At 44.9% G+C, this 14,731-nt stretch overlaps 1 protein-coding gene across 1 annotated transcript in view; it reads right to left on the minus strand.

Annotated features, from left to right (window-relative positions):
• Positions 1 to 509: 509 nt before the first annotated feature.
• Positions 510 to 14,731, minus strand: part of LOC116971288 (15-hydroxyprostaglandin dehydrogenase [NAD(+)]-like) — a 38,626-nt gene continuing 24,404 nt past the window's right edge. The window contains exons 5-7 of the mRNA XM_033018329.1: positions 7,882 to 7,958; positions 4,845 to 5,008; positions 510 to 2,065 (exon numbers count right to left, since the gene is read on the minus strand). Of these exons, the coding sequence (XP_032874220.1) occupies positions 1,927 to 2,065; positions 4,845 to 5,008; positions 7,882 to 7,958 (380 nt within the window). The 3' untranslated portion in view covers positions 510 to 1,926. The remainder of the gene's footprint in view (positions 2,066 to 4,844; positions 5,009 to 7,881; positions 7,959 to 14,731) is intronic.

Raw genomic sequence — 14,731 nt, forward strand, 5'->3', positions numbered from 1 at the left:
TAGCGCGCAACAACAGATCTTTTCATCGTACCTCGACACACGTGACAATAAGCTAAACTAAAGAGATCGTATCATTAACTCTGAAGTTTGGCACAAATGCCATCATAGTCATCATAACAAGAAGTTTTAATATAATTCAGTTGATTGAATTCAAATTTACATTGGTTAAGACAGATAAGCATGATTTTATTGAAAAGAAACACAGAAGGGATTCTATTTTCTTTGAACAATTTTGGCACATTATTGGTTTAATGGGGGATTATTCTGCAGCGATAGGTTATGATAGACGGGATGGAGATCCTTCTCTCACAGGGTAAACATTTGGTGCATCAGAACTGTGTGGCTTCTTGAAATCCACTCACCGTAGTCCGAGCAAGTTGTGTAAACATCAATTTAACACACACAGAAACTCCTGCGTGACCAAGGGGGGGGGGTTTCATGAATGAACTCCGTATTGTGATTTTCCATGACGTGCACCCACCCTTGACAAAAATTAACAAAATCCATTGTTTCTTTTTCATTTCTGTTTATTTCGTTATTTTTTTCCTGATATAAATTCAGTAAGAGCAATTTTTAATTCTGTATCGTAATATTTTTGGTGGTGTTTTGTCGATTCCGTAAGACTGAATTTCCTCTGCTAGAGCTCCCCTAATTTGGGGCTACGCTGTACTTTATATCCGTCACTTGCGGGCGGATATCCGTCAGTACGCCGTCACTTGCGGGCGGAGCATGTGAATATTTGGCCAATAAGTTTATTCATAAACTTTATATATGTTGTCCATTCCTGAAGCTTTGCTGCGCATTTGTGGCCTGACCACCAGACCAGGAGGCTTGCTATGCTTCCTCTGAGGGCAGTTGAGAATCAATCATAATGTGGAATCACCAACAGATCTCCTCCCCTATATATTATATAGTAAACCAGATAGATGTTTTACAAAAATAGAGTAACTCAAATGCTGGAGTAACTCAACGGGTCAGGCAGCATCTCTGGAGAAAATGGATAGGTGACGTTTTGGGTCGAGACCCTCTTCAGATTGATTATAGGGGGGGGATAGGGGAGGAACTGGAAGCAAGAAAAGACCACTATAAATTTATTATATTAGATTATTAATAAGTCTGTCTGTGTTTTGGTCACCATTACTGACAGCCACTTTTTATTGCAGGTTTATTTAATTATGTGAATTTAAACTTCCCATCTCCTGCAGAGAGATTGAAAATCCACAACTCACGTCTCTGGATACAAGATCAGTAACCTAACTGTAATGTCACTGCACTCAACCTGAATATAATGGCAGAGGTTATGGTAACGTGAGCCATCTCTCATGAATGTGATGAGATGGAGATGTGTACAGGTCCTTCACTACACTCACTGGAGGAAGATACTGAATGGGACATAAAACTCACTTCTCCTTAAATTCCACCGCTTTCTCATTTTGCATGGCGACACCCCAGCGACCATGTGCAGATAGCCTAGTCGCCTGTTGTCGCCTGTTGTCGCCTGTAGTCGCCTAAATGAGACATGGGCATTATACCCTCCTATCCTGACAAACTCTGATTTTGATGCAGGCAAAATTGGACGATAGTTCAGTAATTTAGCTTGAGGTTCGTGCGTTTCTGGAGGTCTCCACCAACGTATAAAGCGCGGGTCACCTTTCCAATAGAAAGAGCGTCCAAAATTTAAAGCTGCTCTTCATTAGATTAGATCACAATCAGTTGAAGGGATCCAGAATGATTCAGCACTCTGGGATTTTACACACACAATTAAGTTATAAATAATTTAAAACAAAGCTATGACGAGAAAAAAGGTGTTCAGGGACGAAGTGTGTACTATCAGTGGCACAGTCTTTCACGTCATGGTCTCCTCTGCTGTGATCACAGGCAGAGACAGTGCACTCGTGGCAAGGCCTGGCACTTCTTGGCAACCGGTTATTTCAGCTGCGGCTGAATCAGCGTGGACTCGTAGCTCTCAAAGTGGATCCCCTTTGTCTTGGTTATCCTCATCACCGCCCCGTTCATCTCTTCCTCTTGAATTATCTGCAACAGTCCCTGCACAATCAACGAAGGCCTGCAAATTGCAAATAAAATCCACTCACAACACAAATACTTTAATTTCATAAGTTCAAGGAGCCCATCAAGCCTACCCCACCATTCAATCATGGCTGATCTATCTTTCCCTCTCAACCCTATTCTCCTGCCTTCATCCCATAACCTGACACCCGTATTAATCAAGAATCTGTCTACCTCAGCCTTAAAAATACCCACTGACTTGGCCTCCACAGCCATCTGTGGCAATGAATTCCATAGATTCACCACCCTCTGACTAAAGAAATCCATTCTCATCTCCTTTCTAAAGGTACGTCCTTTTATTCTGAGGCTATGGCCTAGATTTTCTCAGTAGTGAAAACATCGTCTCCACATCCACTCTCACCAGGCCTTTCATTATTCGGTATGTTTTAATGAGGGACCCCCTCATCCTTTAAAATCCCAGCGAGTACAGTTCCAGTGCCTTCAAACGCTCATCATATGATAACCCAATAATTCCTGAGATCATTTGCGTAGATCCACCTCCCCTGGACCCACTCCAACGATAGCACGTTCTCCTCAGATATTGGGCCCAAAATTGCTCAAAATACTCAAAATGTGGTCTGACAAGTGCCTTATAAAGTCTCAGCTTTACATCCCTTTGCATCTACATAGGCCAAGTCATTGGGTATTTCAAAAGCAGAGATTGATTTAAAATTTCCGGTAGCCCTTGCTGTCTCCTTCCCTTCTCAGCTCTCCCTCAGCCCTCGGGCTCCTCCTCTTCCTTTTTCCTTTCTTCTCCCCCCCCCCCCCCCCCCACCCTACATCAGTCTGAAGAAGGGTTTCAGCCCAAAACGTTTTAATAAGCCTATTTCCTTCGCTCCATAGATGCTGCTGCACCCGCTGAGTTTCTCCAGCACTTTTGTCTACCTACGATTGATTTTTTATCTTGACTTTAGACTTTAGAGATACAGCACAGAAACAGACCCCTCGGCCCACTATCAGTGATCACCCCATTCGCTAACATTATCCTACACACTTGGGACCATTTTACCAAAGCCAATTCACCTATAAACCTGCACGTCCTTGGAGTGTGGGAAGAAACCCTAGCACTCGGAGAAACTTCGTACAGACAGCACCCGTAGTCAGGATGGAACCCCGGACTGTGGCACTGCAAGGCAGCAATTCTAGCACTGTGCTAGTAAGGGTGTTAATGGTTCAGGGGAGAAGACAGGAGAATAGAGTTGAGAGGGAAAGATAGAGCAGCCATTATTAAATTGTGGAGTACACTCGATGGGTTGAATGGCCTAATTCTGCTCCTGTCTTATGGTCTATTATGGACATTTAGCCCCTATGTAGCTACTTAGCCTCTAAAGTCTTCCCTGTCATTCAATATTTCAGCTGATATATCTGCTATCTTCCCTTCTCCTACCCTTTCCGCAGAGACCGCTCCCTCCAGAACTCTCTGGTCAATTCGTCCCTTCCCACCCGTCCCTCCTCCCCTTCTCAACTCTCCGGGCACTTTCCCTTGCAACCGCAAGAAATGCTACACTTGTCGCTTTACCTCCCACCTTGACTCCATTCAAGGACCCAAGCAGTCTTTCCAGGTGAGGTAGAGGTTCACCTGCACCTCCTCCTACCTCGTCTATTGCATCCGCTGCTCTAGATGTCAGCTGCTCTACATCGGTGAGACCAAGCGTAGGCTTGGCGATCGCTTCGCCGAACACCTCCGCTCGGTTCGCAATAACCAACCTGATCTCCCGGTGGCTCAGCATTTCAACTCCCCCTCCCATTCCGACTCCAACCTTTCTGTCCTGGGCCTCCTCCATGGTCAGTGAGGACCACCGTAAATTGGAGGAGCAGCACCTCATGTTTCGCTTGGGCAGTTTGCACCCCAGCGGTATGAACATTGACTTCTCTAATTTCAGGTAGTCCCTACTTTCTCCTCCCCTTCTCAACTCTCCCTCAGCCCACTGGCTCCACCTCTTCCTTTCTTCTTTCCCGCCACCCCCACCCTCACATCAGTCTGGAGAAGGGTTTCGACCCGAAACGTTGCCTATTTCCTTCGCTCCATAGATGCTGCTTCACCCGCTGAGTTTCTCCAGCATTTTTGTCGATCTGCTATCTCTATTGCCTTGAACTTGGATACTACCTTTATGTCAAATGTGTCTTTGCTAATCTTTAATCAGGGGTTATTTGAAAAACAATGTGAAAGTAGGATTCCTTCTTTATTTTATTTTCTTGAACTGGATAACACACAAGCAAAAGCTTTTCTTTGTACCTTGCTATATGTGACAATAGTAAATTAAACTGAATCAAAGCTTTATCTCAAGCCATTTCTGTTTCTGATGGAAAGGAGGTTGACCTGAAACATTAACTCTGTTTCTCTCTCCAGTGTTCCTGTTTGGCCTGTCATGATGTCCCAAACTTTCTATTTTATCTCCTCTCAGAGACGTTTTTCCTGCATTACCTTCTCACAAAATGAGAAGTTAAAGGCGGCATGGTGGCGCAGCGGTAGAGTTGCTGCTTTACAGTGCTTACAGCGCCAGAGACTCGGGTTCGATCCTGACTACAGGTGCTGTCGGCATGGAATTTGTACGTTCTCCCTGTGACCGCGTGGGTTTTCTCTGAGATCTTCGGTATCCTCCCACACTCCAAGGACGTACAGGTTTATAGGTTAATAATTGGCTTGATATAAATGTAAAATTATCCTTAGTGTGTATCCCTGGATCGCTGGTCGGTGTGGACTCAGTGGGCCGAAGGGCCTGTTTCTGCACTGTATCTCTAGCCTAAACTAAACTAAAGGAAAAAAATATACTTACTCTAATATTCCGTAGTGGTCGATCAGCTTTTGGACGGTGTCCTTGAATATGTAATAGTTTCCCATGATTTCCTTGCTGTTGACGGAGTTCAGCAGGGGCGTGTTCACGAAGGCGGGACAAATGGTGTTTACACGGACTCCGTAGCCGGCCATCTTTGATGCTGCCTAAAAGCAAAGTCAACGGAGGTTTACCATCCACCACGCAAAGGGGACAAGCAGAGCACATACTAGCACTCAAGCTGTTGCTTGGGCAGCTTACAACCCTGTGGTATGAATATCGATTTCTCCAACTTCAATGAATCCCTGCATCCCCTCTCTCTCCATCCTTCCCCTCCCCCAACGTCGTCGTTGTACCAGTTTTACTGTCGTCCTGTTGAGTTCATCAGTCTATATACTCGTTATCACCTACCCACACATCTGCTTGATTATCATTGCTGTTTACGTATCTTCCATTCATTTCTCCTAAGTACCGTCTCTATCTCTCGTTTCCATCTCCCCTGACTCTCAGTCTGAAGACGACCCGAAATGTCACCTGTTGCTTCTCTCCAGAGATGCTGCCTGTCCCGCTGATGTTACTCCAGCATTTTTGTGTCTATCTTGGGTTTAAACCAGCATCCGCAGTTCCTCCCTGCACAAACTATTTGAGGTAGGTAATGAATAATGTCTTGGAACCGCTTGAAGCTCTACCCGAATTCTGCCGGCAGTTGTGTACATCTTCAGAATTTTTGTGATGCACCATTCAACTGGGAAATGCAGTCCACATAATAAGTATGCAAATAATAATAATCCGAGAGTGTGAAAATGTATCCTGGGAAACCTCTCCAAAGTCAACTCATTGTTCCTGTGAAGAGAAAATATTCCAAATGTAGCCTAACAAAATTCTATAAAGGTCCTAAGGAATAGGAGTAGAATTAGGCCATTCGGCCCATCTATTCAATCATGGCTGATCTATCTCTCCCTCCAAACCCCATTCTCCTACCTTCTCCCAGTAACCTCTGACACCTGTACCAATCAAGAATCAATAAAGCTGCAAATTATTTTGTTTGGGGAATTTGTCCTTTCCAAGATTGAAACCAAAAGTCTCTGTTGTAGAGAGTGTGTTGGAATCTATATTACTAAAAGTCTGATCTTGACCACTTCCTGTTGTTCTGTATATTGATTTTAGAAAAAACGCTGCCACTTACAGCTGTGATTTTTGGCCATCTTACTCAGTCCCCCTCCGCTGCGCAGGACAAGAGGATTTTTCGCATCGATTAAAAATAAAAGAGTTATTAGTGTTTAAAAAATGTTGAGGTTCTCTCTCCTTAAGGCCACGCCCCTTCCGGAGGGACTATAAATCCCGGAAGTGTTGAGTGCCTCAGTCAGTCTCTGCAAGATGGGGGAGTGAGAGGGTCACGTCTCTCAGTCTGAGCTGTGAATAACACTGAACACATGTTAACTAAACTGTGAGTGCCTCTGCTTTGAAAGTGCCTCATTGGAAAGTGGTTGGTGTTGCCTCTGCTTTGAAATTGCCTCATTGGAAAGTGGTTGGTGTTGCCTCCTATATAATTAAAAGTCTAAACTTGACCGCTTCCTGTTTGCGCTGTATATTGATTTTAGAAAAAATGCTACCACGTATGGCTGTAATTTTTGGCCAACTTACTCAGAGTCCCCCTCCGCTCACCAGGTGCTCATCAGGTGCCTGTTTGAAGTGGCATGAAACTGCACTTGAATTTGGTGGCATTGCACCCTGCTTGAAATGGAATTTCAAGGAATAGCCGTGAGTCAACTGCCAGCCTGAGTGAGCTGCCAGCACAACAGGCTTGAGTGACTGAGCCACCAGCCCAAGAATCCATTCGGCCACAATGTCCATACTAGCCCTCTGGAAACCAGTCCCTTCAGCCCACAATGCCCATACAGCGCTCCAGAAAGCCCCCCCCCCACTGGCCACCAATATTGGAATTGGTGGAGAGGTGGAATATTGCGTTGGGGGACCAGCGTTCCCGTGTGAACATGGGACCCAACGAGTCCTACTTAGTCTAGTAATTCTCTATAATTAAATCTAACTTGATTTCTCTTTCACCCAGTCCCGCTAGGTCTTGGACCTGAAACATTAACTCTGCTTCTCTTTCCATAGGTGAAGCCCGACATGCTGAGTGTTTCCACCATATTCTTTATTTCTTTATGTTGATTTAAATTTTATTACAAATTCTATGTGACTGCAATATGGTTAGTAAGGGACATGAGCAAAATTGGTGAACCCAATTTATCTAGTATTTTGCTTGGAAACAGGTCCTTCAGCCCATCAAGTCCATGCTGACCATTGATCACCCGTTCACACTAGTTCTACATTATCTCACTTTCGCATCCGCTCCTTGAACACTATGGACAGTTTACAGAGGCCAATTAACCTACAAACCTGCACGTTTTGAGATGTGGGAGGAAACCGGAGCACCCGGATGAAACCCACGGTGTCACAGGCAGAACGTGGAAACTCCACACAGACAGCCCCCGAGGTCAGGATCGTACCCGGGTCTCTAGTGCTGTTAGGCAGCAGTTCTACCTGCTGCGTCAATGTGCTGCCCTTTTAATATAATTTTGTTAATATTCTATGAATGACATAACTAATTCAACATGTAGATTTAACACAAATCAGCTGTTTTTCAGGGGCATTGGCAGCAGCTCTACCACTGCACCGTTGTGCCACCCCTTGGTGCCTTGGTTGGAAGAGTTTCTGCTTCAATGCCCAGTGCAAGGAATCAATGAACATGCAGAACGGGACCCTGTATCATGAAGCAATGGGGACCGGCAGACACAGGGTCTACCCACTGTGCCAGCAGAAAGAATAAACCCTGCATCTGTATACTGGGCAAAACCTAACACCGCCACCCCCACACCTCCTCTCCCTACGCCACACCAAACTCTCCACGCAGTTTACATGTCCTAAAAACATTGTAAACGAGCTGACTCAATCTGCTAGGTTAAATTTTAATGAGAGAATGCAGGCGTCAGGGACGGTTAATGTCTGTGGCTGGAAACAATGACTCAGATGTACTCACTGCTATGGCCCTGGTGAAACCAACTACTCCGTGCTTCGTTGCAGTGTACACAGGTCCATGCGGTGCTGGGTATATACCTAAAAGGATAAAACAAAACAGAGCAACAAGGATTTATAAGCGTCTGCTCCACAGTGAAGACTCCCGTGTTGTTTAACGGGAGCATAATCCAATGCAGGCATCTCTGGAGAAAAGGAATAGGTGATGTTTCCGGTCGGCACCAGGTTGCCAAGGTTCCTGGTTCTGACCCGAAACGCCACCTATTCCTTCTCTCCAGAGATGCTGCCAGACCTGCTGAGTTAATCGAGCCATTTTGTGTCTATCTTTGGTATAAACCAGCATCTGCAGTTTCTTCCTGCATATAATCAAATACAATTTGGCGTCAAGCCGGAAAAATGGTGTTGAGGTGGAACGGAGAAGGATTTAGGGAGCTTAGCAAAAGGGGGATGCAGAGGCAGAGAGATTGAAAGAGAGTAGAGGCAGCTGAATTCACACCAAAGAAAATCCAGGACGGGCAGAAGACCAGGACTGGAGGAGACAAGAGGCCTTGGTAGAGATCATGTGGAGGGGTGAGGGGGAAGAGATTTTTTAACGAGCAAAATATGAACACTCAATACTGCTTGTACGACTTTTAAAGCATGCACTTAAATACCGTTATAATTTACAAATTAATCTCACATCTGCTTCCACTTATAAACTGGAGCAGTTTCATGTCTAAACTATTAAATATTATGAGAGGATTATTGAGGATCTGGAACATAAGATAAGTAAATAAAGGCTGAGAGTGGGGGAAACCAATGTATCCAGAAAGATGCAATGTATTTCTGAATAGCTGGAGAGGAGAATAAAGAGATAACTTGACTGTGTGCATTGTATCAGGATACTGGTCCTTTGCAAATTAAACGAAGGCTCAAGTCAAGTCGTCAAGAGATTTTATTGTCCTGTGTCCCAGATAGGACAATGAAATTCTTGCATTGCTGCAGCACAACAGGATATTGTAGTCATAAATACAGAATGAACGCATAAATACAGCTACTTTAGCTGATACTAATTTGCAACACGTCAGACACGTGATTCCGATGCCAACTGACTGTACAACTCATTCTTTCAGCACATGTTACATCAGCGTTTTCCTCAGGCTGGAGTTACTTTCACATGGAGGTTCTAAAACCAAAGGACATACAAGATCAGGTGGGGGATTACTGTATACAACCAAGCCATAACCAAGGCTAACACTTGTGTAGTCTTGAATGAGTTCTGCACTTCTAGTGGTCCCATCCAGCATGGTTGCCCAGCGGTAGAGTTGCTGCCTCACGGCGCCAGAGACCCAGGTTCGATCCTGATTACAGGTGCTGTTTGTACGGATTTTGTACGTTCTCCCTGTGCCCACGTGGGTTTATTTTCCAGGAGCTCCGGTTTCCTCCCACATTCCAAAGGCGTACAGGTTAATTGGCTTCTATAAATTGTTCCTAGTCTGTCGGATAGAGCTAGTGTATTAGTGATCGCCAGTGGCCATGGGCCGAACCGTTCTTCATCCAGGCCCTTCAGATCAACTCGTCCAGGCCGATCAGGTGCCCCATCTAAGCATGTCCCATTGGCCCGCGTTTGGCCCATATAATCACTTAAGCGACAGGAACGGCATTCGGCCCATCGAGCCTATACTCAATTTTGGCTGATCTATCTTTCCCTCTCAACCTCATTCTCGTGCCTTCTCCCCATAACCATTGAAACCTCTTAACATTTCCTTAAAAGAAACCTCTTAATAGTGGCGCAGGGCGGTAGAGTTGCTGCCCTACAGCGAAGACAGCGCCGGAGACCTGGGTTCGATCGCGACTACGGGTGCTGTCTGTATGAAGTTTGTGCGATCTCCCCGTGACCTGCGTGGGTTTTCTCTGAGATCTTCAGTTTCCTCCCACACTCCAAAGACATACAGGTTTGTAGGTTAATTGGCTTGGTAAATGTAAACAAAAATTGTCCCTAGTGGGTGTAGGATAGTGTTAATGTGCGGTCGGCACGGACCCGGTGGGCCAAAGGGCTCGTTTCCGCTCTGTATCTTTAAACTACTTGTCCACAGTTGGCTGAAAGACCTGTTTCCTTGCTGCTTGACTCTGTTTCACTGATCAGTATAATTTAAAGATGCAGTGGATCATCGACATTAGGTGTTGCTAACACTGATTGCCTGCATTGCTTGGTCACTAAGCATCTCACCATGAGCTGCCTTGTCCCCATTAGTCGCAATACCATTCACCAGTTGGGCAAGTGTCCAAAGACAATGCTACCCCAACCAGACTCAGCCTGACTGCAAGGTCTGCATCCACTTCCTCAAGATCGCCAATGCTTTAATGATCTCCATTCAGAACAATTTCCAAATGTTTGCAGAAGGGTCCTGACCCAAAACATCACCCATCCTTTTTCTCCAGAGATGCTGCCTGAGCTGCTGAGTTACTCAATCACTTTGTGTCTATCTTTGGTGAAAACCAGCATCTGCAGTTCTTTTCTATGCATTCCCAGTATAGTGTTGCTCCTTTGATTGCAAAAACATCATGGAGTTTCCCAAAGACTTGCCAACCTGAGCTAAGGAATTTTCCAAGAGGAAATCACCGTCGGCCAAATAGAATTGGTGATGTGCGGCTCTTTCACGCCAACCCAGCGCTTCAGCCACTAATGTGGCCCTTGGCATGATGATATGCAAGATGATATGAAGCCAAGGGGAAGTGAGGTTAGGAAACAGACCATGGAATTGAATGGAATTGTGCAAAAGAGCACAAATGCATAGGAAGGGGAAATTATCCAAAAGCTGTTCTGGGAAAAGAAGAACTACAACATTCTAAGAATCACAGAATATCTCAAGCCTGGAAGAAAGCCAGTTGGTCTGTTGTGCCCGTACTGCCTCAGCTGTCCCATCTCTTGCCTTTCCACAGCCCTGTAAATCCTTCCCGTTCACCTACTTCCAAAGTTGCTGGTTGGAGCGCACACATGAATCTCTACCACCCTGGGGAGACTCCAACAACTTATCATGAAATACTCTCCTCTCCACCGACAATCTCCCTCTTTCTACGTAAATTACTCCAGTGTGCGTGAAAACGCCTACCTCCAGATTCAGGGATTATTTCTTCCCAGCTGTTATCAGGAAACTCTACCATCCTTTAACCAACTAGAGAGCAGTCCTGCCATACAACTTACCTCATTGGAGACCCTCAGACTAATCGGACATCACTGGACTTTGAAGATAGACACAAAATGCTGGAATAACTCAGAAGGACAGGCAGAAAAGGAATAGGTGCAATTTCGGATTGAGACCCTACTTCAGACTGTCATGGAACTGTCATGAAACTAAGACATAACATTGTCCATAAAAGTTACCTTTCCCTTTTCTCCAGAGATGCTGCCTGACTCCTTAAGTTACTCAAGCATTTTGTGTCTATGTTCGGTGTAAACCAGCATCTACAGTTCTTTTCTCCACACTTTCCTGGACTTTATCTTGCACTAAATATTATTCCCTTTATCCTCTATCTATACAAAGCGGATGGCCTAACTGTAATTATGAATAGTCTTTCCGCTGACTGGATAGCACACAACAAAAAATATTTTCACTGTACATCGGTTTACGTGACAATAAAATAAAATAAACTAAACTAAACTTTAAACCTTGTTGCCAATAAGAACACATTTTCCCTACCTGGTCCATTCATGATTTAAATACATCCATCTGATCTCCGCTAAACTCCCATTCCATCGGGACCAATCCTAGCTCCTCCAGTCTATCCACAAAATCAAATGTACTTGTTTTATTAAAGTGGAATCATCTTGGTAAATCTATTCTGCACCCTCTCCAAAACCTTCAGACCGCTCTGAAAGTACAATACCCAGAGCTGGACATAATACTCTGAATGTGGCTGAACTAGCATTTTATAAGATGTAGTTACAAGGAATTGCAGATGCTGGTTAATACACACAAGGACACAAAGTTCTGGAGTAACTCAACAGGTCAGGCAGCATCTCAGGAGATCATGAACTCTCGAGCTCCTCTGTTTAGTTTAGAGATACAGCGTAGAAGCAGGCCCTTTGGCCCACCGAGTCCACACCGACCAGCAATCACCCATACAGTAGTTCTATCTGACACACTAGGGACAAATTTCAGAAGACTTTGGAATGTGGGACAAAACTGGATTACCCAGAGAAAATCCACAGTCACAGATGCAAACTCTGTACAGACAGCACCCGTAGTCAGGATCGAACCTAGGGTCCCTGGCACTGTAAAGGGTCTGTCCCACTGTACGAGGTAATTCAAGTCGGAGCTCGTGGATGTCCCGTAGCGGCTTGTAATGCTAAAGGCAGGCACTCGGGAATCGCGGTAACTCGTGAAGTTTTTTCAGCACTGTGAAAAATGGCCACGAGAGCCCCGAATACCTACGAACGGCTATACACAATTCTCTGAGTTCGAATCAGGGGAAACTCGGGAGAACTGTTGAATTACCTCGTACAGTGGGACAGGCCCATAAGGCAGCAACTCTACTGCTGCTCCACCTAGTGTATGAGGAGAAATGTCTTCACTGAAAGGATGCCACAATTTTAGAATTTATCATTTCGGAAGACCACTGAGCGATAATCACTGATTGCATTCAAAACAGAGATCTATAGACTTTGGACTTTAGAGATACAGCGCCAGAACAAGCTGTATCCCTTAGGCCCACCGAGTCCACGCCGACCAACAAGCATCCCAAACACTAGCACCATCCTAAACTATCCAATCACCCCATACACTAGCACCATCCTAAACTATCCAATCACCCCAAACACTAGCACTATCCTAAACTATCCAATCACCCCATACACTAGCACTAACCTAAACACTCGGAGAAATTTACAATATTGTCTTTGGAGTGTGGGAGGAAACTGGAGCATCCTGAGAAAACCCATGTGGTCATAGGGAGAACATACAAACACCATACAGACAGCTCCCATGGTCAGGATCGAACCCGGGTCTCTGGCACTGTAAAGCAGCAACTCTACCGCTACACCACCGTGCCTTCCCCTCATGTTAAAGGAATCTGAAAGCAGGACAGGAAAATAGTGATGAGTGGGAAGATTGGTCACAATCTTGGTGGAACAGCAGAGAAGGTTCGCTGGGCTGAATGACCTACTCCTGATACGATTTAAAAAAAATGTGCTTATGGGCAGACGTGGAGTTGATTTTCTTACTGAACATGTCAGAAACTTAGCAGCAAACTATTAATAAATCTAATAAAGAATATTGGAAGAAACTACGCAGTGACATGATTGGAAATGCGGAAGTTGCCACCGCACAGAGCTGTTGAGGAAAATGACGAACTTAAGCAGAAAGGACACAAGCCAGAAGCAGAAGTGGGCTGCGTGGACCCCTTCAAGTTGTTCTGTCATTCACTATAATAGCTAATCATATATTTGTCAAGTTTCCCCACATGTATCTTTTATCTTGTTACTTCTTAGCATCCAAACGTCTATCAATCTCAACCTTGAAGATACTCAATGATCCAGGTCACCAAGTAAGAGAATGACGAAGATGCATAAGGTGTATACAATCACGAGAGGAATAGATCGGGTAGATGCACAGAATCTCTTGCCGAGAGTAGGAGAATCTAGGACCAGAGGACATAGGTTCAAGGTGAAGGGGAAAGATTTAATAGGAATCTGAGGGGTATCTTTTCACACAAAGGGCGGTGGGTATATGGACAAGCTGCCAGAGGAGGTAGTTGAGGCTGGGACTATCCCAACATTTCAGAAACAGTTAGACAGGTACATGGATAGGACAGGTTTGTGGGGATATGGACCAAACACAGGCGGGTGGGACTAGCGCAGCTGGGACATATTGGCCAGTGTGGGCAGGTTGGGCCGAAGGGCCTGTTTCCACACTGTATAAACTCTATGACTCTATGCACAATCCTCTAAGAAAACAGATTGACTCATCTCCGTCACCCCATTACAGCACGGATGTAGAGACTTTGGAGAGGGTGCAGTAGTGGTTTACCAGAACACTGCCTGGACAAGAGGGCATTAGTTATAAGGAGAGTCCGGCCAGACTTGGATTGTTTTCTTTGGAACACCGGTTGGTAGTAAGTGGCGTGAATAGGGTAGACAGTCAGAACCTTTTTTCCCGGGTGAAAATATCAAGGATTAGAGGGCATTATTTTAAGGTGAAAGTGACAAACATTAAAGGAGACCACTAGGGCAGGTTTTTACACAGAGGCTCCATAGCAAAGGTGTTAGACCACTGGTCTTGTAAACCAGGGATTGTGAGTTCAAATCTCACTGGGGCCTATTGGGAATTTTCTTTAAGGTGAGAGAGGAGAAGTTTAAAAGAGATGTGTGGAGCAGGTATTTTTACCCAGAGGAAGGTGAGTGCCAGGAACATGCTGTCAAAGTGGTGGTTGCGGCAGATACGATAGTGGCATTTAAGAAGATATTTGACACTCATGTGAATAGGAATCGAGGGAAATGGATTTTGTGCAGGCAGATAAGAGTTTAGTCTTGGCATCATGAACGGCATAGACATTGTGGGCTGAAGGGCCGGTTCTGGTGCAGTATTGCTCTGTGTTCTATGTTCCTGTACTGTACTTTACTATGTTCAATGTTCTATCTCATTCCCAAATGGACAATCTACCTTCAGGCACGACTCTCCAAGGAAGCATCCTTTCAGCATATATTTTTCCAATCTCTCTCGAAATGTTTCACATCATCATCTCTCATCCTTTTAAACTCTAGAAGATCAGAAGGCTATGGTAATTTGGTGATATAACGTGGGTTATATCACCAAATTATGTTTCTGTATTGACCTCTCCAACCTCCCTTCCATTGACTCCAACAACACTTCACG

Source organism: Amblyraja radiata, chromosome 3, assembly GCF_010909765.2.
Source record: "Amblyraja radiata isolate CabotCenter1 chromosome 3, sAmbRad1.1.pri, whole genome shotgun sequence".
Classification (NCBI taxonomy): Eukaryota; Metazoa; Chordata; class Chondrichthyes; order Rajiformes; family Rajidae; genus Amblyraja; species Amblyraja radiata.